Source organism: Bos indicus, chromosome 18 (assembly GCF_029378745.1).
Source record: "Bos indicus isolate NIAB-ARS_2022 breed Sahiwal x Tharparkar chromosome 18, NIAB-ARS_B.indTharparkar_mat_pri_1.0, whole genome shotgun sequence".
Classification (NCBI taxonomy): Eukaryota; Metazoa; Chordata; class Mammalia; order Artiodactyla; family Bovidae; genus Bos; species Bos indicus.
In genome coordinates this window covers 24977946-25005847 of record NC_091777.1, presented here as the reverse complement: position 1 = coordinate 25005847, position 27902 = coordinate 24977946, and the positions used below count along the sequence as shown (strand labels likewise).

At 47.7% G+C, this 27902-nt stretch overlaps 1 protein-coding gene across 3 annotated transcripts in view; it reads left to right on the top strand.

The window, feature by feature from the left end:
- The first annotated feature begins 1120 nt into the window (after positions 1-1120).
- GNAO1 (G protein subunit alpha o1) overlaps positions 1121-27902 on the top strand; it is a 180881-nt gene continuing 154099 nt past the window's right edge. For all 3 annotated transcript variants that reach the window (XM_019979878.2, XM_019979876.2, XM_019979877.2), the window contains exons 1-2: positions 1121-1252; positions 1488-1530. In XM_019979878.2, coding sequence (XP_019835437.1) covers positions 1135-1252; positions 1488-1530 — 161 coding nt within the window. In that variant the 5' untranslated portion in view covers positions 1121-1134. The remainder of the gene's footprint in view (positions 1253-1487; positions 1531-27902) is intronic.

Genomic DNA, 27902 nt, shown 5'->3' with positions numbered 1-27902 from the left:
TCCCGCGCTCCCATTGACCAGAGGGCCGGAGCCGCCGGCGCGTGGGGCCGGGGCGGAGGCGGGGGCGGGGAGGGGCGCCGCGGCGCGAGCCCGGCCCCCGGCTCCGCCCCCGCTAGGCCTGCACGAGCCCACCTCAGGGAGCCTCGGGCCTTGCGGGGAGTGGGGGGAGGGGAGGCCGCGCCACGCGCGCGCCGCCGCTAGTTGACGCGGGCCCCGACGCGCGCGCCTCCCCCGCCCCCCGCCCCTCCCGGTCCCGGGGGCCCGGCGCGCGGCCCTGCTGACGTCAGCGGGCGGCTGGCGGTGCGGGGTGCGCAGAGCAGCTGGCGCACTCGCGCGCTGCGCTCGCCTGTTCCCCCCTCCCGGCCTGTGCGCGCGCGCTTGCTCGCTCGCTCTCCCTTCATTTTTTTCTCCCCTCCCTCCCAGCCTCTCTCCTGTCTCTCCCCCTCGAGCTCTCGGCTGCCCGCGGCTCCCTCTCGCTCTCCCTCTCTCTCCGGTAGGCTCCGTCGAGCGATGCGAGCTCTGGGAGACAGCGACACCGCCTCCCGCTAGAGACCTGCCCCCCGGCCCGGCCCCTTGCCCAGCCCTGCCCAGCGCGCGGGGGTCGGCGAAGGCGCCGCGGACGCACCAACGGCGGAGGATCCGCGATGCAAATGCACTAGCGGCACCCCCTAACTCACTCCCTCCACACCCCGCGCCGCCTCCTCCTCCGGCAGCAGCGGTAGAAGGACCCACCCTGCCCCCCCACCCCACCCTCCGCCGACTCCGGCTCCTGCCTCGACTATTATTTTATTTATTTTGGGTCGTGCACAAGCCTCAGTGCCTGCAGCCCGCGCCTCCTCGGACCGCGGGCGCCTCCTCCCTCGGCTCCGGAGCCCCAGACCCCAGCCACCTTCGCCTCGACACCCCCCCCAGAGCCCCGCCAGCTGCCGCGAGTCTCCGCGGCTGGGAGCTTGTTGGAGGCTGTCTTTTTGGGGGGTTCTGGTTTCTCGACATTTTTGTTTTCAGCCAAGGGGAGGCTATCGTGATTTTTTCCCCTTTGAGCCCAGGTTCTGCTCTTTGGGGGGGTGGGGGGCGCGCCGAGCCGGGGAGCCGTGCCAGCAGAGTCGTGCGGGCTGTGGCAGGGAAGGGGCCACCATGGGATGTACTCTGAGCGCAGAGGAGCGAGCCGCCCTCGAGCGGAGCAAGGCGATTGAGAAAAACCTCAAAGAGGATGGCATCAGCGCCGCCAAAGACGTGAAATTACTCCTGCTGGGTAAGGACCGGGGCTGCCACCCCCATCCCTCGACCCCGGACACTCTGCACCCCCCAACCAGTCCCCCGACCCCGCTCGCTCCTGGGGAGACCTGGCCCGCGAGTTGGCACCACGATGTGCCCACGATCGCCCACTCTTTAGCATGCCTTACCCCCTTCCCCCTGCAGCGCCCCCCCCCCCCCCGTTCCCCTAAGCTGACACTCACCAATTTCCCCCCCACTGTCTGTCCCAACAGGGGCTGGAGAATCAGGAAAAAGCACCATTGTGAAGCAGATGAAGTAAGTCCCTGTGGTATTGGGATTTGTACTTTTATTAAGCGTAATTTTTAAAATGAATTTTATTACCTTGTTCACTTCACATCGCTCTCCAGGCCCGGTTTTTAATTCGTACACACACACACACACGCCCCTGAATTTGACTCCCCTCTCCCAGGCCCTGCGTTGGTTCTGGGTCCTCCACCCCAACTCCCAGGGTGGGTGTTTTTTTTTTCTCCCCAAGGGGGTGGAGGGAAGGGGAGCGCCTGTAGTTGTATGAATGACAGTGTCCGCCATATTGATCAGAACATCACATTATTGGCATGATTATGGTCATTACTCTTGTTTGTGGGATGTTTCCTGTGTATCACTGCCTCCATTTCTGTTTCTGTGTCTCTGTTTCATTCTGCATATCTCTCTCTCTCTCCTTCTTCCACCCCTCCCCCCACTCCACATCCATAATCCCATTTACCCCTGCTCTTCTCCTGGGGCAGTGATTTTTGAACTTGGCAAAAACATGGAGGGGACACAGCCCTAGGCTAGGGTGGAGTATCAGGTGTCTGCTGTTCATGGATTTGGTGCTGAATTAGAGGCTGTGGTTTCTGCCCCCTCCCATCAAAAAGACGAATGTTTGGGGAAGGGGCGTGTGGTAGGGGCAGGGGTGGACTTCCAATCGAATGAGACTGGCACAGATGTATCCAAGGTAGAGGTGGAAGGTAGGACGCTGGATGAGAGGCTGAATGCCCGCCCCTTGCTGCCCCTTCCTTCTCCCCCACCTTTCCAGCCTTTGCTCTCCTGACACTGGCAGTTTTCGTTCACTCTCTGGCCTTTATCAATGTAGTTATTTACACTCTGCATAGGCTGTGTTCCATGTAATCTACCCACAATGCGGATTTCAGGCCCCACTTGCCGCACCACCCCCTTCTGCCTTTAGATATCAGTTTCCCCTCCTAATTAACTGGGGGTGGATTTGAGTGATGGTTGAAAATTAAAACAAAATGGGATATTCCTTCCCTTTCACACTTGCTCAGTAAGGAGCCTGGCCCCTCCTTGCTACTCCCAGGCTTGCTTCTTGCCCCATCCACTCCTGGTTAGCAGTTCCTGGTGAGCCCACGGGCAGCTTTGCTTGGGGAGGGGGTGGCTTTAGGAAAAGGGAACGCGCCTCGGGCCTCCTGGCCCTGCTGCTTCGTTGTCTTGTCAGTTCGGGACGGAGGAGTTCGTTAAGACCGTTTAGCGAGGATTCCACGTCGCTTTGCTGTGACACCTTCGTGCACACACAGCTCCTAATTAGGGGTTGCTGTGCAGTAAACAAAAATGATTATTTTTCAACTTGACAGAATAGCCGAAGTAATTGCATCCCGTAGGAAAATAATGGAAAATAAAAACCCCTTTCGCAGAAAGGTGGGTGGGAGACGAAGCATGCCTGCGATTTCAAAACCAATATGCAAAAAATCTTGCATGTGTAACAGGCATGACAAGCGGGTTCTAGGCGGCGCCATGATGGTAGGGAGTAGCGACTCGGAGACAATTTCTCCCGTCGGCTTGACATGTTCTTATTTTTGTTCTAGAGCTCCCTGGGGCTTTCTTTGCAGAGGCCCCTCGGCTTGCCGCACCCCACTGAGCTACGGGTAATTTGGCCTGGGGCTTCTTTGGAGCTTGTGCAACCCAAATGGATGGGGAGGCGGGGCCTGGGGAATTGCACTTTGCAACAAGGTGCATATTGCATCTGCCAGGAGCTCTTGCAGGTCGGTAAATGCAAGCAGCACCACACCTTTCTCCCAGCGGGGGACATTTCAAAACTTCAGAACTCTGTAATCTGCGGTGACCGGCTTGAAGCCGGTTAGAAGCCCCAGCCACCGGAGCGGGGTGAGGTTTCAGGCGCTGCGAGTGGTGGACAGCGCCCAGCCGAGGCCGGAAAAGTCGATGAGGCTCAGCTCGGTGGCGCTCGGCTGGGCTCGGCTCGGCGCAGTCTGGGCGCGGGGCTCGGAGGGACTCGGCAGTGTTCGGAACCGAGCGGGGACCCCGGCGGAGAGAGCCGAGCTTCTTCGACGAGGGGACCGAAGGCTTTCGGAAACACTCGGGTGAAGGGAGCGGGGATGAAGTGCGGGGTAGGCTCCAGCCTGGAAATTAACTTTACATCTGCCAAAGCAACTCCTTATCTGCTTTTCCTGAACAAGCCTCATAAACTAGGCTGATTTAATAAGTGTAAAAATATATACCGACTCCCCTGAAGGGTACCTTTCCTTTTTTAATCAAAGAGAGCCACGCTTTCCAAGGAGATAGGTGTGCCATTTTAGAATGAAAATTTCTAATTGTGTAATGAAGGCTGTATTTAGACTTCCCCGGAAAAGTCTTAAGGGACTTATGGTTGGTTACACGGAAGATGGAGAGAAAAACAATTTTAAAAAAATAAAGCGTTAGATGTTTCGGATGGTTAAATCAGACGACCTGGCACTTTTTCTCTTTTCCCTGCTCTCCCCCGGTCCCCCCCCACCCCCACCCCCCCCCATCATCCCACAGGACGCCTTTTTGGAGAAAGATTATCAGGCAAAGTTGAGATTTTTGTAGGTAAAACTGAATATATTTTCTAAAATACATCAGTTCTGTCTAGAAAGTGAGCAGTTTGCTCACAAAAGGTCAGTCAGAAAGATTTCTGGCCCATGTAAATTTTGCAGCTAGGGTCCCTGCGTCGTCGTGTCCTGCTGAAGCATTCATGAATGGCTGCTCTTCCTATGAGCCCTCCAGCTCGGCTTGAGATAAATCAGATCAGGGCCTTGTGCCAAGCTGGATGCAGAACTTGTTTTATTAACCACAAAATGTGGGATTGGTGTCACTGTATCCTAGTGACAAATTCCTGTGAGTCCTCCCTCGAAGAGGTGATTTTCCAGATCACCACTTGGCTGAGCATCAGTTGAGTCAGGAGAACTGTACTGTTCTCTGGGTGGGGCTGGCCCTGAAAATCTAGGTGGCGTTTACAGAACGCAATTTTGGACTTGCCTGGGCAGCACAATGGGTGACCAACTTATCAGACCATACTTAGGAGTTAATCTGGATGCTGTTTATTTCACCTGGGCAAATGCAATTAGCGCGTTCTCCATGGGTGATGTCCTGTGAGAACTTGATGACTTCCTAACAGGGACTAGGCTTTAATGGCTCAGCCTTTTGCATTGAGAAGAAGACTGTTGATAGAGAAACATCTCTAGATCCTTTGAAGTCAGCGTTTCCAAAAGAGCAAAGAGCCACTCCATTCAGCCTACCTTCTTATCCATGTTATGGCATGCTGATTATAAGAAGGACGAGACTTCCATGTATGCCCCTACTAACTGAAAGTATATGGAAAAGCCTGACTGGCAGATGCTGCTTAGAACAAAGTGTTAACACCCATATCAGCCTAGGATATCAGTACGGGGAGACTGATCTTTGAAATTCTTTTGCCTGACACATTTTGCAGTGGGAAATGTGCATCCATCAAGAGATGCCACGGGTTAAATTGTCATTGAAAACCCTGATTCCTAATACTTTCTTAAAATTTTCATTCGAACATAGCTCGCTAGGTTTTATTCCCCCCCACCTCCCACTTTCATGTGTGGGCTTCTCTGGCAACTCAGCTGGTAAAGAATCCGCCTCCAATGCAAGAGACCCAGGTTTGATTCCTGGGTCAGGAAGATCCCCTGGAGAAGGGATAGGCTACCCACTCCAATATTCTTGAGCTTCCCTGGTGGCTCAGATGGTAAAGAATCTGCCTGCATTGTGGGAGATCTAGGTTTGATCCCTGGGTTGGGAAGATCCCCTGGAGAAAGGCATAGCAATCCACTCCAGTATTCTTGCCTGGAGAATCCCCATGGACAGAGGAGCCTGGCAGGCTGCTGTCCATGGGGTCACAAAGAGTCAAACACAACTGAGCGACTAAGCGCAGCAGAACACATGTGATTGTGAACTAGTGTTTCGTAGTTCAATGTCGGATAATCCAAAATATTTCTGTACTGAGAAATAAGCAGTGATCATCGAGACAGCAAAATATAATTTTATACATACCATGAGTAATCAGTGACTTTTGTGTGTGCAGCATTTTAAATAATTTTGCTTGTTAGGAGGTCATGACCTCACCTGTGATACAGCCTCGTCATTTTTGCAGCTTCCCTGGTGGCTCAGACGGTAAAGCGTCTGTCTACAATGCGGGAGACCCGGGTTTGATTCCTGGGTCAGGAAGATCCCTTGGAGAAGGAAATGGCAATCCACTCCAACACTCTTGCCTGGAAGATCCCATGGACGGAGGAGCCTGATAGGCTGCAGCCCATGGGGTCACAAAGAGTCGGACACGACTGAGCGACTTCACTTTCACTTTCAAAGTTTTAACAATAAGTGTTAACTTTAGTTAATCACCAAACCCTCCCAAAGAACTCTCTCAGGGCATTATATGTGGAATCAACATAATCCCTTTAAGCGACTTCCCATTCTGAACAAATAGTGACAACTACTTGGACTGTCTACCTGATGAAAATGTAAAATGAACCGTGAAGTTGCTGCGGGCACCACAGTTTGTCCTCATTTGAGGTGTTGAGTTTTCTTTGATGTCCTGTTCGGGCTATCTGTTGTCTCTGGTGCATTTGGTTAATTTTTAGGGAGCTAGAGAGTCCGAAGGTGGCAATGAGGCATGGCTTGCTAGCTGGTAAGCTTTATGTAGATGGATGCGGTAAAGTGGAACACTTTGGATGTGTGTTCTTTTCCAAGTACTTGCTCAGTGCCATTAGTAAATCAAAACTTATGGATTTGCCCGGTAAGGACATCATTGCTCATACAAATTAGCCCTGCCCTTCCAGTAGGAAACGATTCTGAGAACAGACCCTACCAGACAGGGAAGGCGATTTTAAGATTGCCGAAAGCTGGTAGTTTCCTCCTACCAGATGACTCTGACTTTGTGATTGGGGTGTGGATTGTTTGGCTTGAGTTCAGGGCAAGCCTGTGTTCATTCAACACACTGCTGTTTGGCACCTGCTAAGTGGCAGGCATGAGTGGAGATGAGTAGCAACTTGGAACCATTACTCGGTAAAAGTACAGTGGTCTGGAAGGGTGTTTCCTGCACATCCCCAACGGGTCCCATGTTGAGGCAGCGTTCCCCTGAGAGCTGCTCTTCTAGATCTGTGGACTTGTTTCTGCAATCATCTCTTTGGCTGCTCTGCTCGCCCTCCCCTTCCTCCTGTCTCCATGTTTATCCAAATGGATGCACCTTGCTCTCTGGAGACATTGTGAGTGCAAACAGAATGTCAGATCAAGTAGCAGAAGCATTCTCTTTTGCTGATGGATGGTGCTCTCTTCCTCCTTACTGTTCACTGAGCTGTAAACACCAGCAGACCTTCCTGCCAGAAGAGTAGCCCAGAGTCCACCTGATCTCCTCAGGAATCAGCTGTGGAATTCTTGAACCTCTGTCACCTGTCGGATTCTGAAATTGAACCCGTGTGCTTATTGAAAGGGTGTTGCTGATGAGATTAAATGGATGAAACTTCATACAAGATTGACAAGACTCCAGAGAAATCCAGAATTTCTAGTCTCTATTGTAGGGCTAGATTAGGTTTATAGTGCCCAGAGTTAGAGGACTGTCTTTTTTTTTTTTTAAAGTGCTTGGAGCTCCCCAGATTATATTGTGCATTTAGCCACACCTGCTAAAGATGGGACAGGATCACTTAGATTTTTCAGCGGCTCACAGTGCCTGTTAACACTGGAGATTTAATATGAGCAGAGGAAGGTCTTATTTTTCTGATGTATGTTCCATCCATCTAATTCAGGGACTTGGTTCCCTCTCTCCGAGGTGTTTTCAGTCTCACATTCCTTAGAAATCTAGACAGACCATGATCACAAGAGCACATTTTGATCCAAAAGACAGTAGACAAACTGCTGAGATGATTTCAAACTGAAAAAAAAAATTTTTTTTTGAAAGGATTACTCCAAAATTTGACACTAGCAAAGAACAAATTTTGACTTTGAAAAAAAAAAAGTTTTTTAAATTTTTGAATATATTTAAACACGTACTACATGGATTTTAAAATGGCTAGCAGATGCTATACAAAGAGCACTTCACCTCACTTTATTGATTGCATTGCCATAAAAAGCTTGAAAGTGCTCAAACTCCATTCTAAGAATTTATTCCAACCAGTATCACATTCTTATTTTATTTTGTGTCTCTCATTCATGCACAATAGTGGATAGAAAAGAAATCGCCTGAGAAATGGCAGGAGGAAGGAGCAGTGGCCTTCTACTGTTTCAAAGAGATAGGTAAGGTTCCTATTGAGAGAAGTGGTTTAGTTTGTTTTTAAAACTGAGAGGTGGTTAGCAGCTTGGACTCTGTAACCAGGCTGCTTGACTTCATATCTTGACTGTACCACTCACTAGATGCCTGCTCTTAAACTTCAGTTTTTGTGCCTCAGTTTTCTTACATATGAAATGGGGTGGACGGTAAAAATAACTAACAGTGTTGTGAGCATTAAGGGATGTAATATATGAAATGCCCTCATAACAGTTTTCTAGAAATCATTTTACAATTGTCAGCTACAGTCTTGATTCCTTTGACTGATTAGTGGGTGTTCCTTCCCATATGGAATTCTGAAGGATGTGGGCCATAGCTTGCCAGAGAGCCAGAAGGGGGGCGCTGTGGTCCACGCTCAGGTCTTTTCCCCCTTGCCTGCTCTGCAGCATCAGTTATATAACTAACTGTGTTGTCATAAGTGATGTGACATTTTTGATGGCGCAGCTGCTTCAGCCCAGGAGGCTGGAGTGATGTTACAGGGAGTGGGAGAGAGCACTGGACCAGGAGTCGAGACAAGTTGCTCTGCTCCTGCCTCTCTGGGGGGCCCTGTTTCGTGGAGTAGTTGTCCTGGGGCTGCCCCAAGCTCCTTTTCTGTTCTAAGTGGTCAAGGAAACTGGGAATTACCTTCAAGTTCAGGGTCTTGAGGTCTTTGATGCAAGGTTCTAAACATAGAAGAATCAATTCTGGCTCCCTCCTGAGGGGGTTTGGGGGTACCCATGAAAGCTTTCTTAAGGCCAAGATAATTGCAGAATAGCAACCTCAACCACAAAGCTTTGTCAGCCAGGAAAGTCAGAGTCCTGAAAGGCATTTAAAGAAAACCACCTCTAACCAAACTTTTCATGCAGACATGCTTCTCAAACCAAAGAGGAGGATCTGAAAGTATCCTGTGATTGAGAAACAAGATGTTTATGGGAGAAGGACCCAGTGACATGTTAGAGGAAGAAGTGGTTTGTCTGTGGCTTCCAGGATGCTTAGCAAAAGAGACAGCCCTGGCTTCTACCCGAGATGGGATGGCTGCACAGACAAGAAGGAACCTGCCCAAGTTCAGGTGCCCAAGCTCTATGAAGTCGGGGGATTTGCAGAATGGGTAAAGGGGAGAATCAGGAGGGCTGTGTTTTAATTTTGGTTCCTTCTCTAACTTGACTTTGGGCAAGTCATTTAGCCCCCTGAGTCTGTCTGTTCATCTCTTCCTTAGGATATGGGCTGGACTTCCTCAGGCCTCTTTCAGGTTTCTAGCTCAGTAACTGCAAAGAGAAACCTGGAAGCCTGAAATGCAGGGGGACAATAGTGGGAGTGTTTACCACCCACAGCTTTTTATCTGCGGAGCCATCTTTAGTTCTAATTTTCTTTACAGAAAAGAGGGAAAACATTGTGCTTTTCATAGCACCAAAAAAATTAAAATAAAATCCTGCAAGGCTAATAGTCAGTACCCTGATTTTGTCCCCCTGCTCACTTGATTTCTCAACCAAGAATGGAGAAAAGGGGAATAATATATATAAGGATAGAGCTCCATGGTCAAGAATTTACCCCGGATTCTCTGCTGATGGCTTGACCAGCAGATAGGTTTTCTGTGGAAAATTGTTACTTATAGGAACAACTTTGCCATGCTATAAGATCAACCTGGGCCGCCTGCCTTCAGAATCGTAGAGCACTAATATTTATCACACATTAATTAGATGTTGATGTGTCTGTCTCCCTTCCTAGTCTGGGTGTCCCCTCCCTACCAGAGCTCCCTAAGAGAAGGAATGGTGACTTATTTTTGCCCATCATACAGCACTGAGCCCAGTGATGCTTAATAAATGTTAATTGAAGAAAGAGAAAGAACTGAGGCATGCAAAGAATGCAGACTCATTTCTACATAGGACTGAATAATAGTATTGAAAGCCTTTGGTCTTAAACTGTGTTCATCATTTTCAGTCCCATCTGTTATCTTCATTTGTTTCTTCTCATCAACCCATGATGAAATAGTCATCAGTCCCATCTTACAGATGAGGAAGCGAGGCACAGAGAAGCTAGGTGACTTACTCAAGGTCACACAGCTTAGTAGGTGACAGCAATATGTTAAGATCATGATTTGTCTAACTCCCAAACCTGTATCCATTCTATTCCTACCCTGCACAGCTGTTACTAGATCACCACTTGCGTGGGCAATAGAGAGCTGGCAGTCTGGGACCTAGTACCATCAGCAAACGGGGTGGCATGAGCCTTGGTTGAGGTCAGTGGCTGAGAGAAGAGCAGGTGCTTAGTTGGTGCTGGGTCCCTTCTGGAGGTGGTGGTCACCATCGCGTATCACATTGATTCTCAGTGTTCCCTAACCACCATCTGGACAGCTCCTGAAATAATTTCCATTCCAGCCTCAGAAGTGTGGGCCATTAGTAGGTGACAGCAGAGAGGACCTGCCACTGAAGGCTCTGACTCTGTTGGAAGGAAGTGGTCAGAGAAGAGAAACAGGATAATAGGATATCCATCCATCCATCTGCTCACTCATAAGCATTTACTGAGCACCAGGTGTGCGTTAGACATATATACGGAGGTATGGAGGAAGGTCTTAGTCCCTGCTCTTGCGGAACTCAGCCTAAAGGCAGATACATGTAAAACACACTTCTACTTCAGAGCAGGAAGTGTCAGGAGGCTGAGGGAGAACAGAGGGTACCTTCTCTATGTGTGAGGTTCAGGGACATTGGCCAAGAGAAATGCCATGTGGGCTCAGTCTTGATGAGTGGTCGTTAGCAGGTGGAGGACAAGAATGGCAGGCAGATGGACCAGAGTGTAAGAAGATACTGAGCTATGTCGCCACGTGGAACATGTTGGGATGTGGAATAATTTGGTGTGATTAGAGCACCATATATGAAAGAAGTGTCAAGAGATGGAGGATGAAAGATGAGACAGATCTGTCATGAAGTTCCTCGTACCAAGGACTTTGGATTTTATTCTCAATATAATGAGATGCCACTAAAGGGCGTTTTGTTTTTTTTTTTTAATTGAAGTTTAACTGACATGACATTATACTAGTTTCAACTATACAGTGAAATGATTCAGTATTTGTATGTATTGCAAAATGATCACCACAATAAGTCTATTTAACATCCATCACCACGCAGAGTTAGTTTTTGTTTTTTTTTAGCCTTGTGATGAGAACTTTCGAGAACCAGAAGGTTTTAAGGAAATGGGTGGCAGGGTGACTTTGCACGTTAGAAAGATCACCTGTGTGACTGGAAGGAGTCAGGTTCTAAGGTTGGGAGACCAGATGGAAAGTTATTTCTGTGACTGTTTTTCCAGGAGGGAAAAGTTTAAACTAAAGCAGTGGTAGCAGGAGGTGAGAAAAGGAGACAGATTTAAGAGCCATTTGCACAGTGGAATAATTGAATTTTTTTGGATGATCAATTGGAATGGTATTGAGGGGGCTGTACATTTTAAAGGCTGTACACAAAAATGAGTCCAGGATTCCTGGCTTGGGCCACTGGTGGGATGTAGTGCCAGTCCCTGAGATGGAGAAATGAAGGAGGAAGAGGGAAGGCTCCAGGAGAAAAATGCTGACTTATTTGGTCATCTTGATGATTGTTGTGGATAGGCTAAGTGGAGATCCCTGGCAGGCAGGCGGTTGGATAGTGGGTGAGGAAATAGGGTGCACCTGAGGAGGGGGGTCAGTTTGAAATTCTGTGGTGCTTGCGGGCAGTGAGAGCCACAGGGGCCGAGTGAGAGAGGGAGAGAAGGCACAGGATGCGCACAGAGCGCTCCCCACACAGTTCCAGAAACGGAGGACCATCTAGGGAGAGGAGCCTGTGAAACTAGCAAGGAGGGAGCCAAGAGATGGAAAAGAAAAAGCCAAGAGAAAGCAGTATCATGGGAGCCAAGGAAGAAAAAAATTTCAAGAAGGCTCGGAAGTGGTTAGTTGAGTCAGATACTGCCACAGTCAAATACGAGGAAGACCGGCAGATGCCCTCTGGGTCTGGAAAGTTGGCAGTGACCATGGCAAGAACAGTTTCAACAGAATGGTGGGAGAAAAGCCAAAATGCAGTAGGGTTAAGCAAGTGGGACTGAGGAAGTTGAGGCCAGAAGTGGAGTCTCCTGGAAAAGAAATTGGAGCTATATAAGGAAAGGCAGAGACAGAAGGGAGGAGAGAGGTAGTGGGGCTCAGGGAGGGTTTATTTGACTTCATTTGGCTCCCGTGGAGGGACTTGGATCCACCGAGAAGCTGTAAAGAAAGAGCCCAGACTGAGGGGGGTGTGGAAGGTAGAGGAAGGAGGAAGTGGTAGGAGGAGCAGAGCCCAGAGAGGATGGTCAGGGAGGAAGTGCAGAGTCAGGATGAGCAACTTGATCTGGACATGAACGCGCATCCCTTCTCCTGAGACTGGCAGAAAGATCATAAGCACAAGGATTGTATACAGAAATTTGGGCGTGGGATGGTGGGTACAAAAAGTTGGAGTTCCTGCCTTGTCATTTGTTTTTCTCTGTAAAGTAGGGAGAATTAAAAAGCAGCTGTGCTCATTTAACAAATACCAAAGGCTGGTAATCTCTGTTCAAACCACTCATTTGTTCGTTTACTCAATATTTATCCAGCACCGGTTGTGTTAGGCACTGTTTTAGGTGCTTGGAGATTTGGTAGTGAGCAAGTCTGCCCCAGGGGAATCAGGCCACCACTTCATAAGCAAATAATTGGACATAGTAATTGCAAACTGTGAAAGTTTTCTGGAGTCACACCTTTGAGTGAGGTCTTAAACTGTTCGCCTAGGGATCCAATTCCTGCCTTCAGAGAGTGCAGGAGACAAGTCAGTACACAGAAGAGGCAGAAGTGGGGTTTGATTCGGACAAGGGCTCAGGATGAAGCCTAGAGGCACCAGGTAGAGAAATGAGAGCTGCTATCACTGCTGATAGAAATGGGCATGTGACCAGACCTTGCCATTCACAAAATCCCATACCCCTGGCCCAGAGGATGGGGTGTGACTCAGTCCAGGTCGGCCAGAGTCCTTCTCTGGGATTTTACAGTCCTTGTGAGAAAGGAGCTCTTCCTCTGGGGCCCCAGCAAGGTCCTCACCGGATTGAACTGATGGTAGCGCGGAGCTATCTGCGGCCATGTTTCCACGTCTGCATTACTCTCTGCAGAAAGGAAGCTTACCTATTGTGGGAGAGACTTCAGGATATGGGCGAATGGAGAGGAAAGAGAAAAGGAGAGAGGGGAAGCCAGAAAGACATTTGACTATTTGGAAGGAGTGATGTTAAAGCTGAAACTCCAGTACTTTGGCCACCTCATGCAAAGAGTTGACTCATTGGAAAAGACTCTGATGCTGGGAGGGATTGGGGGCAGGAGGAGAAGAGGACAACAGAGGATGAGATGGCTGGATGGCATCACTGACTCGATGGACGTGAGTCTGAGTGAACTCTGGGAGTTGGTGATGGATAGGGAGGCCTGGCGTGCTGTGATTCATGGGGTCGCAAAGAGTCAGACACAACTGAGTGACTGAACTGAACTGATTGCAGTCTCTGAAGCAGGCTCTATGCACCGGACAGTTATGTGAACCAATAAATCCCTTCTTCTTTATATAGACTAATTTGAGCTGGAATCCTCTCCTTTATAACCAAAATCATTTTGAAAATGGATAAGGCCTTCCAGGAAGACAAAACAGTATGAGAACATAAAAGCACAGCTCGAGCAATCAGGCTGCCGTCATGGGGGTGGGGCAGTCCTGTGTGACTGGAATTAGGGTTGAGGGGTATATGAGGAGAAGTGTGTAAAGGATGAGTGGAGCTGGGTTGTAGGCTTCCCTGCACATTTGGTTTCAGGATACACTGAATCCATGGTAGGGACACTAATCTTCTCCCTACATGGTAGGATAGTATGGTGCCAAGCTGGGAGAGCTTGAAGAGGGAGACCATAGAAGAGGCTTAAAAGCAGAGAGAGAAAAATTCTGTAGTCTGTACTAGAGGATCGCTAGGAGAGGTAATGAGGAATTGGGTGCGGGAGAGATTTTGGCAGAATAGTTGAGACCTGGTGTCCAGTTGAACATGGGGAGAGAAGAATAGATCAGAGAAGTCCCCCCAGTTTGGAACCTGGATGATAGAACTTAGTTATGCCATCAAGTTAGGAGGCATAGGAGTAGGGAGGGAAGTGGTAGGAGAAAGATGGCAAGTCAGACCACTGGTACAAATTTCAGGTCCTTCCCAGATGACTTTTGTGTTCACAGTGTTCTTGGGGAAGTCATTCTGCCATTTAGAAGAGAGGTCAGTTCTAGAAGGAGATGGGGCTGGGCTGTCCTGTGTGGTAAGACCATGAGAGTCAGTGGGTGTACTGTCCCTGGAGAGAGTCTGCAGATGGAGAGGAGGGCTCTCAGGGAAGGAGCCTCCCCTGTTGTGGAGGTGAAGCCTTTGACAGATGCAGAGGCACCTGCCTTTGATAGACACAGAAGTAGCTCACCTGGGAAAAGGGGCTGGAGGTCAGAGGAGCGCAAGGAGACCACGCCATGTGTGCTGCAGGAAGTTCTGTGTGTGTGTTCTGTTCATGGCATTGCCCCATTAGATGAAGACTGAAAACAGACCATTGTATTGGGTGGGCCAAAAAGTTCGTTTGAGTTTTTCCATAAGATGTAAAGGAAAAAGGCGATTGAACTTTTTGGCCAACCCAGAATTTGTTGATTGAGGCTATTTCTGCTGCTGCTGCTGCTAAGTCGCTTCAGTCATGTCCGACTCTGTGCAACCCCATAGATGGCAGGCCATCAGGCTCCCCCGTCCCTGGGATTCTCCAGGCAAGAACACTGGAGTGGGTTGCCATTTCCTCTCCAATGCGTGAAAGTGAAAAGTGAAAGTGAAGTCGCTCAGTCGTGTCCGACTCTTAGCTACCCCATGGACTGCAACCCACCAGGCTCCTCTGTCCATGGGATTTTCCAGGAAAGAGTACTGGAGTGGGGTGCCATTGCCTTCTCTGGATTGAGGCTGTTACTGGCCTTGGAAAGAGCAGTTTCAGTGGAGGGGAAGGGATAAACACCAAATTGAAAGAACATTTTTTGGGTGGAGATAAAGCTGAACTGGGATTAAAGACAAGTTTGACCCCAGCTCTGTCCCTGTTTGGCTTGGTGGCCTCAGGCAAGTTCCTTCACGTCTCTGGGACTTAGTACCTTCATATATAAAATTAGGAAACTGGGGCTTCCCTGGTGGTCCAGTGGTTTAGAAACCACCTTGCAACGCAAGGGACGTGGGCTTGATCCCTTGTCTGGGAAGATCCCACGTGCCGAGGAGCAGCTAAGCCTGTGCAAACAGCTGTGGAGCCTGTGCTCTAGATCCTGGGAGCCGCAACTGCTGAGCCCGCCCACCCTAGGTAGAGCCTGTGCTCTGCAACAAGAGAAGCCCCCGCAATGAGAAGCCCACGCACCGCAACCAGAGAGTGGTCCCCGGTTGCCGCAACTAGAGAAAGCCCATGCAGAGCAGTGAAGACCCAGAGCAGCCAAAACATAAGTAAATCTTAAAAAAATAATAGAAATAGGAAACTGGACGGAATGATCTGTAAGCTTCTGCTCAAGTCTCGAGGTTATAATTTAAATTTTGCTGTCCAGCAGAACAGATGTTCTTGTGGTGAGGAATTCCCCGCCTTCTCCCTTGGCCATCCTCAACTGAGATAATAAATTATAACGAAATCAAGCTCTCAGAACTGCAGCGCTAATTGAGAATGAAAACTGGGACATCAGCTCAGGGAACTGTGGCACCAGGGCGTGTTGCACCCACGTGTGCACTCCACTGAGAGTGTGGGGCCCTGTGAGGCAGGGATTTGTCTCATAATACTGTCAGGGTTTGTAGGACCAGGGTCCTGTGAGGCTCTTCCGAAGGGAAGAGTGTAAGACAGAATAACCCCTGGGGTCCCCGTCTCTTTGAATGCACATGGGTGGGAGAAAAAAGGACCATGAGTCTGAACTGGCTGCGGGGGGCTGTTCCAGCCAAGTAGGCAAAGAGGAGTTGGAGGGACCCTCAGCCTCAGGAGAGGAACAAGCCTGAGGGAACCAGAGGGCCAGAATGGGAGAGGCCTGGCTCTGTGTCCCAGGCACATTGTGACTTCATCACTGGAAAATGGCAGTAGGGAGACCCTGGTTCGGAGTTGTGGCCAGCCCTCCTACCAAATAGAAAGCCTGTTTCTTCTTTGAATCATCTTAGAGTTTCAGTCACACAGACCTCACCAGTCCCTATTTCTTCAGCACACATGTGTTCATTCTGTGAATACCAGTGGAAGACCAATCATGGGTTGGCGTTTTCTAAGTTTCTAAGAACAGAGCTCTTAACTCTGTTCTCTAAAATCGACAATCTCCCTGTCTTTAAGGCTCTTGCAGCTTTAGAGAAGGGGGATAGACAAGTAAGTGAATAAGCAAGGTCGTTTCATGTAGTGATATATTCCAGTAGAAGAAGCTGGGCTTGAACAGTGTGGGGTAGTTAGAGGAGATAAGGGAAAGAGAGCTGGTCAGGAAAGAGCTGAGGAAGAGGGAAGAGCATATGCAAAGGCCCTGGGGCAGAAATGAGCAAAAAGGCAGCCAGGGAGGCTGGACCTCAGGGAAGAAAAAATGTCACAAAATGGGATTAAAGAAGCTGAGAAGAGCCACCATGCAACCCAGGGAGAGACATTTGGGTTTCAGAATGCCCTAGGGGCCTTAAAACGTGGGACAACTTGACATGATGTACATATTTAAAAAAATTCCTCTGCATTCTGGAAAAAGCAAAACCATAGGGATAGAAATCACATCAGTGGTTTCTAGGGATGATAGGAGAGAAAGATTGACTATGAGGGGAAACAAGGGAACTTTGGGAGGTGAGAGAAAATACTCTCTCTCTTAATTGATGGTTACACAATTGTATATGTTTACCAAAACTCATCCAACTATCTACCCCAAAAGAGTGAATTTACTGTAAGTAAGTTATGCTTCAGTAAATCTGACTTGTAAAACGTCCATTTTTTTAAGGAATCCACCGGCCGTGCAGTGGTTAGGATTCCGTACTTCCACTGCAGGGGGCATGGGTTTAATCCCTGGTCAGGGAACTAAGATCTGGCATGCTACATGGCACAGTCAAAAAAAAAAAAAAAAAATTATTAATTAAGGGGGAAAAAGAATCGCAGTAAGCTGTAACAAAATCCGTCTGTCTGCATTGCTCTGTGGCTGTTGAACGACAGAGCCGGCCTTGCGCAGCGCAAGCAGTACACCCACTGCTGGTCTTACAATTGAGCCTGTATTGTGTGCTGTTCCTGAAGGCTTCCGTAAGTCAGTTTATTGATGTGTATTCCTAGTTTTCCTGTTCACACAGTTTTCCTTTAGAACTGGTTTGAAAGCTCAGTGTGGGTGGAAAGCATCTGCTTCTTCTGTGTGGGCCCATGGTAAATGCTTACTACCTATTACATTCCTTACCTTTGAGTGGTGCTCTAGAGTGTAAACTGCTGCTTCTACACTCGCCATCACCTTTGAGCCTTACAACAGTCTTGTCAGGCTGCACAGACATTCCCGTATCCCCATTTTACAGATGAAAAAACTGAGGTGAAAGTATAGCACTATCAGGAAAGCATGAATTTTGGAGATCTTGGCTTTGCCATTTGTTGGCGATCATGTACTTTGGGGGAAATTATTTAACCTTAGTGTCTGAATCATTAAAAAGAGATTAAAAAAATTAAACACATTGCAGATGTACTGTGAGGATTAAATGCAGCAACACAGCTAAAAGCATTTAGCATAATGCTGAAGTTCCTTAGATGGTCATAGTATTTTTACTATCAGTGAGAGAGGCGAGGCGAGAGATCCCATATAGGCCATCAGTGCACATGTGCTCAGTTGTGTCCGACTTTGCAACCCCATGAACTGAAGTCCGCCAGGCTCCTCTGTCCATGGAATTTTCCAGGCAAGAATACTGGAGTAGGTTGTCATTTACTACCCCAGGGCATCTTCTCGACCCAGGGATCAAACCCGAGTCTCTTGTGTCTCCTTCATTGGCAGGTGATTCTTTACCACTAGTGCCTCGTGAAAAAAGTGATTTATTTAAGACGATGTGGCCAGGACACAATAGAGCCAGAGCCTGGTTTTTCTCACTCCAGGTGTGCCTCTCCTTCCATCACATGAGTATATTCTTCCTGGTTTTTAGTTGGTTTGTCCAGAGCTAATTACTTTTTTAATTTTTTACATTTATTTTTTTAACTGGTGGAAAATTAGTTTACAATTTTGTGTTGGTTTCTGCCATACAACACTCGAATCAGTCATAATTATGTGTTTATCCCCTCTTTCTCTCCCTTCCCCCTATCCTACCCCTCTAGTCAATACAGAGTGCCAGACTGGACTTGCTGTGTTATTTAGCAACTTCCCAGTGTTTTACACACGATGACGTATATATGTCAGTGCTGCTTTCTCAGTCCCTCCTACCCTCATCTTCCCCCACTGTGTCCACAAGTTTGTTCTTGACTCAGTTCATCGGTACCATTTTTCTAGATGCCATATATATGCGTTAATATACAATACTTGTTTTTCTCTTTCTGACTGACTTCACTCTGAATAAGAGGCTTTAGGCTCATCCACCTCACTTCAACTGACTCAAATTTATTCCTTTTTAATGACTGAGTAATATTCCATTGTATAAATGTACCACAACTCCCTTATCTGTTCATCTGTCGATGGACATCTAGGTTGCTTCCATGTCCTGGCTATTATAAATATTGTTCATCATTGGAGTGCATGTGTCTTTTAGAATTATGGTTTTCTCATGGCATATGCCCAGTAGTGGGGTTGTAGGATCATATAGTAGGTTTATTCCTAGTTTTTTAAGGAATCTCCACATTGTTTTCCATAATGGCTATATCAGTTTACATTCCCACCAACAGTGAAGGAGGGAGCTAATTAGTTTTTTACCAACACAGGTCCTTTAGTGCAGTCATTGGTTAAGTTCCCAAATATTTATTGAGCATGCACTGCATGCTCCATGTATGCACAGGATACAATGGTGAGCCAAGACAGGCTCCATGGTTGCCCTCAAGGGCAGACATGCCCTTAAGTTCATTGGCATCACAGCCAACTGAGAAGTGAAGAGTGCTGAGGGAGCACCAAAGTAGATTTGGAGTATGGAAAGGCTTCTGGAGGATGTAACGTTGAATTATTTTCTTTCTTTAGCAAAAACACTTTTGTCATGACATAGATCAATACATATGCAAAATATGCATTAATCTTTCATGTTTAACAAGCTTTTGCAAAGCATGCACTCGTGTAAAGAAGATCCCCGAATATACCTACTCAGTCATAGCTCTCTCTCCCTCACTCCCCACTGCCTGAATTTTCACGATGTTTCCTTGCTTTTCTGTATAGTTTGTCACCCTACATGCATCTTCTTATCGTAAAGTTTATTCTTATCTGCTTTTGACCTAGTCGGAATCCTAACTGTTATGTATTAAGTTGTAGCGTTCCTTCAACATTGTGTTTGTAATGTTTACTCAAGTTGTTGTACATAGCTGTAGTTCATTTTTATTGCTGTGTAGTATTTTATAGCATTTTCTCCCAAATATTTATAATTTTTCTGTGTAGCATTCACAGATATTTGTGTATACTCATGAATTTGCCAGATATTATTCAGTTCTCTGCTGTACAACATACACCATTCTATACCAGCTCTGAAGACCCTGAGTTTATTTACCCATTCTACTGTCGATGAGCCTTTGGGTTATTTTGAGCTTGGGGCATTTGTGAAGGATGCTGCTATGAATACCCATGTAGATTTATATCCTGAGGCACCTACGTTTGTAAATGGTTATTTGAAGTGGAGTTGCTGGGAATCTTCAGCGATGTTAGATAATGCCACAGTGGTTTCCACAGTGGTCACTCCATTTTACATTTGCACTAGCAGGGAGAATTCCTGTTGTTCTAGATCCTTGTCAGTATTTGGTATTGTCAAACTTTTAAATTTTTGCCTAATTGATAGTATTTCTTTGTGGTTTTACTTTACATGCTCTACTAATGAGGTTGAACAGCTTTTCATATATTTATTGGACATTGGATTTCCTTTTCTGTGAGGCACCTATTCTGTTTCTTTTTTAAAAATTAGGTTGTACTTTTCTCATTAATTTGTAGGAGTTCTTTATATGTTCTTGAGAGTAGTCCTTTTCCAGTTTTATTCATGTAAATTTTACCTCCCTTTGTCCTTTCACTTTGTTAATGATGTATTGTGAGTTTTTAGAAAGGTTCTTTTTAAAAATAACTTGTTTATTCTTGGCTGTGCTACGTTGTCATTGTTACGTGGGCTTTTGTCTAGTTGTAGGGAGCAGGGGCTGCTCTCTAGCTGCAGTGTGCGGGCTTCTCATTGTGGTGCTGCTCTTGTTGCAGAGCATGAGCTCAGTAGTTAAGGCTCCTGGGCTCTAGAACACAGGCTCAGTAGTTGTGGTGCATGGGCTTAGTTGCTCCTGGGGATTTGGGATCTTCCTGGATCACAGATCAAGCCTGTATCTCTTCCACTGGCAGGTGGATTCTTAAGCACTGAGCTCCTAGGGCTCAGTGGTAAAAGAAGAAGCCTCAAAATTCTTATTTTTAATATTAGATTTTTCAGTCTTCCCCTTTTTGGTTAGTATTTTTTGTGTCTTGTTTAAGAGATCTGTGTTTTACCTATTGATGACAAAACTTACTCTTTCTCTTCCTTTTCAAGAAGCTTGGAAGCTTTTTCCTCCCATATTTTGGTGCTCAATTCATCTGTAATTGATGTTTGTATATGGTATAAGATAGGGTTCCAGTTTCATTTTTTTCCCCTTGAATGGATACCCATTTGTCCTAGCAACACTTATTGAAAAAGAGAGGTTTTTTTGGTCACGGATCTGAATAACCACCTCTGTCATATGTCAGATGTTTGTGTACACAGGGGCCTGTTTCTTGACTCTCTGTTCCAGTCCATCAGACTCTCTATTCCTAGGTCGTTGCCACACCATCTTGATTACTGTAGCTTTATAGCAAGTCTGGATATTTGGTTTAGTAAATCCCCCCACCTTGGTCTTTGTGAGTGGTTTGGCTGTTCTCAGTCCTTTGTGTTTGCATGTAAATGTTAAAATCAATTTATGTAACACACACACATACTGCTATTGGAATTTTGATTTGTATTTCTTGCTTTCTTTCTATTCTAGGTAGAATTGATGTCTTTACATCTTGAGTCCTCCTGATCTATGAGTGTGTGACATTTCACCACTTATTTAGATTATCATAATTTCTCCTAAAATATTTATAACGTTTCCCATAGAGGGCTTACATACTTTCTGTTAAATTTATAGCTAGATACTTGATATTTACAATGGTCTTCTCCCCTTTCCTCAGTCCCAGACTCTCCGTGCTCCAGATAGGAATACAGCTCAGCTGACATGTTTTTAGCAGCAACCATAGCAAGTCTGGTCTTTTGATTGGAAAGGCTTCCTTCCTAAGGTGATGGTAGAAGCGTTTGAATTGCATTTTGTATCTGTTGCTGGTGTACGGAAATAACAGTTGGTTTTGTGTATTGATTTTGTATTCATCAACCTTACTTAATTTTTATGTAAATTATAATGTTTTCTTGTAGATTGTAAGGCCTAGAGAAGGGAGTGACTGTCCAGGTTCCCGTGGCTAGCTAATATCAGAGCAAGAATGAGTGTGCTCCCATTTCTCCCTTAACTTCTCCAGAGAGAATATTCCAAGGAAGGGTTGGGAGAAGCCAATGGGGAGAAGGAAATAATGTTTCTTGAACATTTATTATTTAAGACGTTTAATAAACATGATCGGACTTCCCTGGTGGCACAGATGGTAAAGAATCTGCCTGCAGTGCAGGAGGCCTGCATTGGATCCCTGGGTCAGGAAGATTCCCTGGAGAAGGAAATGGCAACCCACCCCAGTATTCTTGCCTGGAGAATCCCATGGACAGAGGAGCCTGGTGGGCTAAGTCCATGGGGTCACAGAGAATTGGACACGACTGAGCAACTAATCCAGTATAGGATCAGCTTAACTCTCCCTGGAAACAGGTTACTGGTTATCCCTATTTTAATTCTTTTTTTTTTTTAATTCGGCTGCTCCTAGTTGTCATTGTGGCATGCAGGATCTTTAGTTGTGGCATGTGGGATCTAGTCCCCTGACCAGGGGTGGAATCCGGGCCCCTTGCATTGGGAGCACAAAGTCTTATTCGACATTGGACCACTTAGAGAAGTCCCTGGTTATCCCCATTTTGGAGTTGAAGAAAGTGAGACTCAGAGGTTATCTGAAAGACTTGTACAGGGTCACACCTTGGTTCATAACTGAGCAGACATTCCAGAGGTGGAGGGGTCCTGTTGCTCTGTCATGTGTATACCAGTCGGCACACCTTCTACATTCGGGGTTAGAACTCTCTGGGCCTCCCATCCCTGCCATGCTGTCTTCCAGAGCCCAGCCCTTGCAGATCTGCGCTGCCGCTAATGAGGCCGTCCTAGCGTCTTTGGACTCAGGCAGGCCTGCTTTTTGTCAGCTCCTGGGTTACATTCCTACCCAAAGTCCTAAAATCAGTTTCCACCTCTGCCCCCCTACGTAGTTCCGTCTCAACTGAGAAAATGAGTTCACAGCTTGTTGGGTTCTAGGAACCAAATTAGGTGTTGCCCTGGGCCTCTCGTTTCAGTCCTGGCTTGAAAATACGATTGTGGTTTTTATGAGCCTGCTTTGTTATACAGTGAAGTAGAGAGAATTTATGGTCGAAGTCCTTCCCAGCACCCCTGCCCCCAATCTCGCCCATTGGCAGGGGCTGCCTGCAGGCAAGGAGGTTTGCTGTTGCTGGCTGTGCAAAGGAATTGTGCAATGCTCTGTTTGTGAACGCAGCCCAGCCGCGCTCTATTCAGTGTGACAGCTTCCTACTCGGGAACACACGGCCCTTCATGGGGTGACTGTAAATTATGCAACCCCAGAGCTAAACAATGAGGAGTCGTGGGGAAAAGGAAGGGACCAGCTGGATTGTAGCCTGGACCTGAGATGAGAGCGTGCAGACTTCGGCTGCTTGGCGATGGATGGGAGGAAGGTCTTTGGCAATTGAGAAAAGCCAGGAAGTCCTGTCACAGTGCTACTTGTGAAAGCGAGTTTTACTTTGTAAAAAAAAGTCAATGTTCCTTTCAAGCTCTATTTATCAATTCAGGGAGAGGTTTAGAAACTAGGAGGGACATTTGCAAAAGAAAGTGGTCATATGGTGTGACCAAAAGTAACTGAATGCTGAACACTGTATTTAACCTTTGTCCTGGTGGCCCCAAGTCATCACTTTTTGCTATCGCTTTGGTGCTAAAAACCAGCAGTGCCCCTGAGGGCAATTGATGGGCAGACTGTTTCCTCCCTACCCGCCCTCCCACCCCCTGCAAATGGTCCTGGAATGTAATTAATTCTGCTTTGATATGCTTTATATAACTTTCCCATCTCTTCACTTGCTGTCATCTGTCCCTTCTTGCTCTTTCAGCGTTCCTACCTCAGATGTTATTTCCCTTGCTTCTTCTACCCTGAATCTGCGGTGGCCTGGAATGAAATGACTGGCTTTGTCACAGTCGTGTGTAGGGCAGGAAGAAATAGGATATAAGCGAGGCCCCGAGGAACTCTTGTAGAGTGCTTATGCTGTGGTACTTGGACTTTCCGCGTTTCTGCTTGCTTATGACATGGGATTAGTATGTAAAAATGAATTGACAGCCATGAAATGCTTTACAAATGTATACAACGATGACAAGGTTCCTATTGTACAATCTGCTGCTCGGCGTTCCTTGTTGTCCGTCGTGGCTCCTAGCAAGGTTTTGACTCATGGAGATTGCTGGACACGTGGCTCCCAGATAAGAGCGATGCCCTGTCGTCTCTTGTTGCAGATGTTGGCCTGACTGCAGCGGCAAGGAGGCTAATGCGAAGAATCTCTGTAGCAGAAGTGCTCTGCTTGGCCCTTTCTGTAAAATGGCATGGGTGCCACACAGGGTCAGACTGTATGGGAGGGTTCCTGGGGAGCCCTCCCCAGTGGTGGGCACCACGGCCGTATGCTCACCTGCATGAGAACTTAAGGTCTCTCGGCTCAGCCAGGCCAGATGTATTTGCTACCTTCTGGTCAAGGTCCGCACTAGCAGTTCTTCCAGGGAAGAGGGAGTGTGAATGGCTATTTTCAGATGTTTGTGGTCTTTGCCCTGAAGTGTGTGAAACCAGTTGGTTAAAAAGCTTTCCACCAACGTTATCGTTCATTCATGTTTTTACTCTGCAGGTCTTTATTGTGCTCATACCTTGTAGGGAAGGGGGATAAATGTGGAGGGGTTTTTCAAAGAGGTCAGGAAGGCCACACCAAGAAGATGAAATTGGAGTAAAGACTTGGTGGAGGGGAGGGAGCCAGCCGTGTACAGTGGGGGAGGAGTGTTGTTCAGTCCAGTTGCTCAGTCGTGTCCAGCTCATTGCGACCCCATGGACCGCAGCACCCCAGGCTCCCCTGTCCATGACCAACTCTGGAGCTTGCTCAAACTCATGTCCATCAGGTTGGTGATGTCACCCAGCCATCTCATCCTCTGTCATCCCCTTCTCCTGCCTTCAATCTTTCCCAGCATCAGGGTCTTTTCCAATGAGTCAGTTCTTCATATCAAGTGGCCAGAGTATTGGAGCTTCAGCTTCAGAGTGTTGTAGGCACAGGGAATAGGAAGTGCGGAGGTGCTAGGCCAGGAGTGTGCCTGTGTGTGGGAGGGAACCACAAGGAAGTTTCCATAGCTAGAGTCACAGATGAACCAGGAAAATGGGTGCCAAGTGGTTACTTGGAATGTGGTCTGATCTAAAGGCGAGGTCAGAAAGAAAGCTCCCTGACAGACCCTTGCGGACCCTTGTTTTGTGGATATGAGGACTGTTATTCCCCAGCAAGACCTGGTGCCTGGGGGTGGGGAGCCTTGGTGATCTGTGCACGTGTGTGTGTGTGTGTGTGTGTGTGTGTGTGTGTGTGGTGTGTGTGTGTGTCCTGACAGAGGAGGGATGAAAGAGGGAAGGAGCCCTCCCAGGGATGAAGTGGGTGGACTCTACATGGCCTCGGAAGGACAGTCATTTCTGGCTGGCCTTTAGGAGACAAGCACAGGGTCAAGGTGCAGATCCCTGGCAGTCAGACGCTCAGGGCAATCTTCTCCAAGTGTAGCCCAAACGCTTAGTGGTGTGCAGGTGAACACATATGTTAATATGTTTACTTTCATGTGTTTTAGGACCAAAGTCCCTAATACATCAAAACCACGGTCTTATAGATAATTATAGTGTAGAATGACGTTTAAGCAGAATTTTTTTTAAAAAAGAGAATAAAAATCATGCAGTGGCCAAAAAAAAAAAACGATGCTGACTCTGAGCAGCAGTTCCACCCTCTTGAGGTTGGGGGTACCTGGGCAGAGCTCCTCCATGTCATCTTGGGAGCAGCAGCAGTGTCTCTGTCCCCACCTAGGTCCGTGAGCCACCACCTTCTCCCCAGCACCTGCCTGCAGGTGTGTCTGTCCCACTGCCTGAGCCTAGCCAGGGCCCCTCATGGCCATCTCTGGCTCAGCCTTTCTCTGAGTCTGGTGCCTGGAGTCTTCTCTCACTGCCCTGTGCAGCCACCTCAAGTGGGTCTGAAACCCTACCCGCCACCCAGATCCCGAGCCCACTCTGGGATGCCCACCTCTGGCATTCCTCCATCTCTCCATCTGTGCTGGAGGCCCAGGCGGGCCCCTGCTGTCTTCTGTGTGTGTAGGTCTGGCCTCTGAGGACCAGCTCACTCTCTTCTGCTCCGCAGGCCGTTGCTCTGTACGTTCGTTCACCCATGCCAGGATCTCTGTTCTCCAGATTGTCTTGTGCATGAATCCGCACCACACTGTGCAGCATCTTAATATACTGTCATGGTCGTGTAGAGATTCCCCGTTTACCTGGGCGTCATTCATGCACGGTGCACACACGTGCAGTGTTCCTAGAGCAGCCCTGCTCCCGTGAGCCTAGTGGGGCGCATTGCACCTGAGCTGTGCGCAGGAGGTCGCGTGGGTTGGAGGGCACATGTGCCTGCTTTGCTGCCAGCCCTGCCTGGGTGGCATCCTGACTGTGCCACCTTCCAGTGAGTAGGTTGGAGGCATGTAGGAAGCAGAGAAGAAGGTATGTACCCCAGCCCCGAAAAAAAAGTGAAGGTGTTGGTCGCTCAGTTGTGTCCGGCTCTTTGTGACCCCAGGGACTGTAGCCTTCCAGGCTCCTCTGTCCATGGCATTCTCCAGGCAAGAATACTGGAGTGGGTTGCCATGCCCTCCTACAGGGGATCTTTCCGACCCAGGGATCGAAGCCAGGTCTCCTGGCATTGCAGGTAGATCTTTACTGTCTGAACTACCAGGGAAGGCATATAATAATAATTATAGTTGTTATTGTTTACCAGTTGCAAACATTTGGTACATTTAGGACTTGTTTCCTCATCAAGGTTGTAACCTTCCTGTGGAGGGAATCTCAATTCTTACTTTTTTCTACCCCACTAGCCAAATAGGTCCATGGTGTGCACTGAATATTTGGGGCCGATTTACACCATCAGTAGAGCAGCAAATTTACATTGCTGTGGGTTTTCTTGTAAATCACCTATTGGGCCTGGAAGAAGTGTTCACAACTCTTATATGAAACTCCACTATACATGTGTGCTATGTATTATTTGTGTATGTGGGTCCCCAGTGAATTAAGGCTGGCTGAGCATATGAAGCCACAGCTTTTTATTGAGCACTTACTGTATGCAGTGGGAGGGAAGGGCTTTGCTGCCCCTACTTCTTTGGAGGAGACTTCCTCTCTGGTTGCCCTGTCTCCTCTCTCCAGAGCCTAGGCTGGCTCTTTGCTCCTTTTCCCTACAGATCTTGAAATTTTCAATTCCTTCCTGCAGATGCTAGAACCAGGTCCAAGCAGTAGAAGAGTTTGCGGCAGGGCTCCGGTGCTAAGCCCTTCCTTCCTACACTAGGGGCCCAAAAAAAAAAAAAAAAAAAAATCTAAAATAATATCTTGATCTAGGCAGTGGTTACACAGGTTATAATTGATAGAAATTATGGAGCTGTATACCTAGGATTTTATGTCTTGAATGAATGAAAATCATTCAGTCCTGTCCAACGCTTTGCAACCCCATGGACTGTAGAGTCCATGGAATTCTCCAGGCCAGAATACTGGAGTGGGTAGCCTTTCCCTTCTCCAGGGGATCTTCCTAACTCAGGGATCGAACCCAGGTTTCCCACATTGCAGGCTGATTCTTTACCAGCTGAGCCACATTACTATATGTAAATTACATGTCAGTTTCTTAGGACTTCCCTGGAAGTCCAGTGGTTAAGACTTTGCCTTCCAATGCAGGGGTTGTGGGTACTATCCCTGATCGGAAAGCTAAGATCCCACATCCCTCGTGGCCAAAAAACCCAAACAGAAAACAGAAACTATGTGGTAACAAATTCAATAAAGATTTTAAAAATGGTTCACATCAAAAAAAATTCTCAGTTTCTTGAAAGGTAATAATAGTGCATTCTATTAAGCAAAGGAAGGTCCAGGAAACTAAGTGATGCTCCTTTGAGTCTATCAGCCTCAGGAGAATCTAATGCTGGGGGAGCAGGGAGCAGTACTCTGTGGGGGACGTGTTTGAGTCCTCAAAAGAGAAAGGCATGCCCCATACTGCCTAGATTTCCCCCCTCACTGCTGGCGTCAGCCATCTGTGAACCTCCCTCATCCCCCACGTTTGCAGCTGGAGGTACAGAGCTGGAAGGAGATACCCCAGCACCCACTGTAGAGTCCGTGAACCGCCAGCACGTGCGTTCCCGGGCACAGCCCACTCTTGTGCACAAACCTCCTGCCACTGGGAAGTGCAGGCACTCAAGTCCTGTCTCTGCGCCTTGCCAGGCTAGAAATCAGCAAGTCTGGACCCTCAGTAAGCCCCTCGGAGGGTGAGGGGGTCATCCCCTGTAAAATGGTCATAAGACATGTTATTTCATATGGTTGTCAGGAGTAACAAACGAGATCCTGAATGTGGAAGTTTCTGATAGACTCTGTAAGCAAAGTGGACTCCCAAGCCCAGCTTCATTCCTGGGTTTTGAGGGGCAGTAAAGCCCAGTGGTTCAGTGTGCAGGTGCTGGAGGTGGACTGGCTGCCTGGCCCAGCCGCTTACTACCTGCGTGACCTTGGCGAGCTGTGCA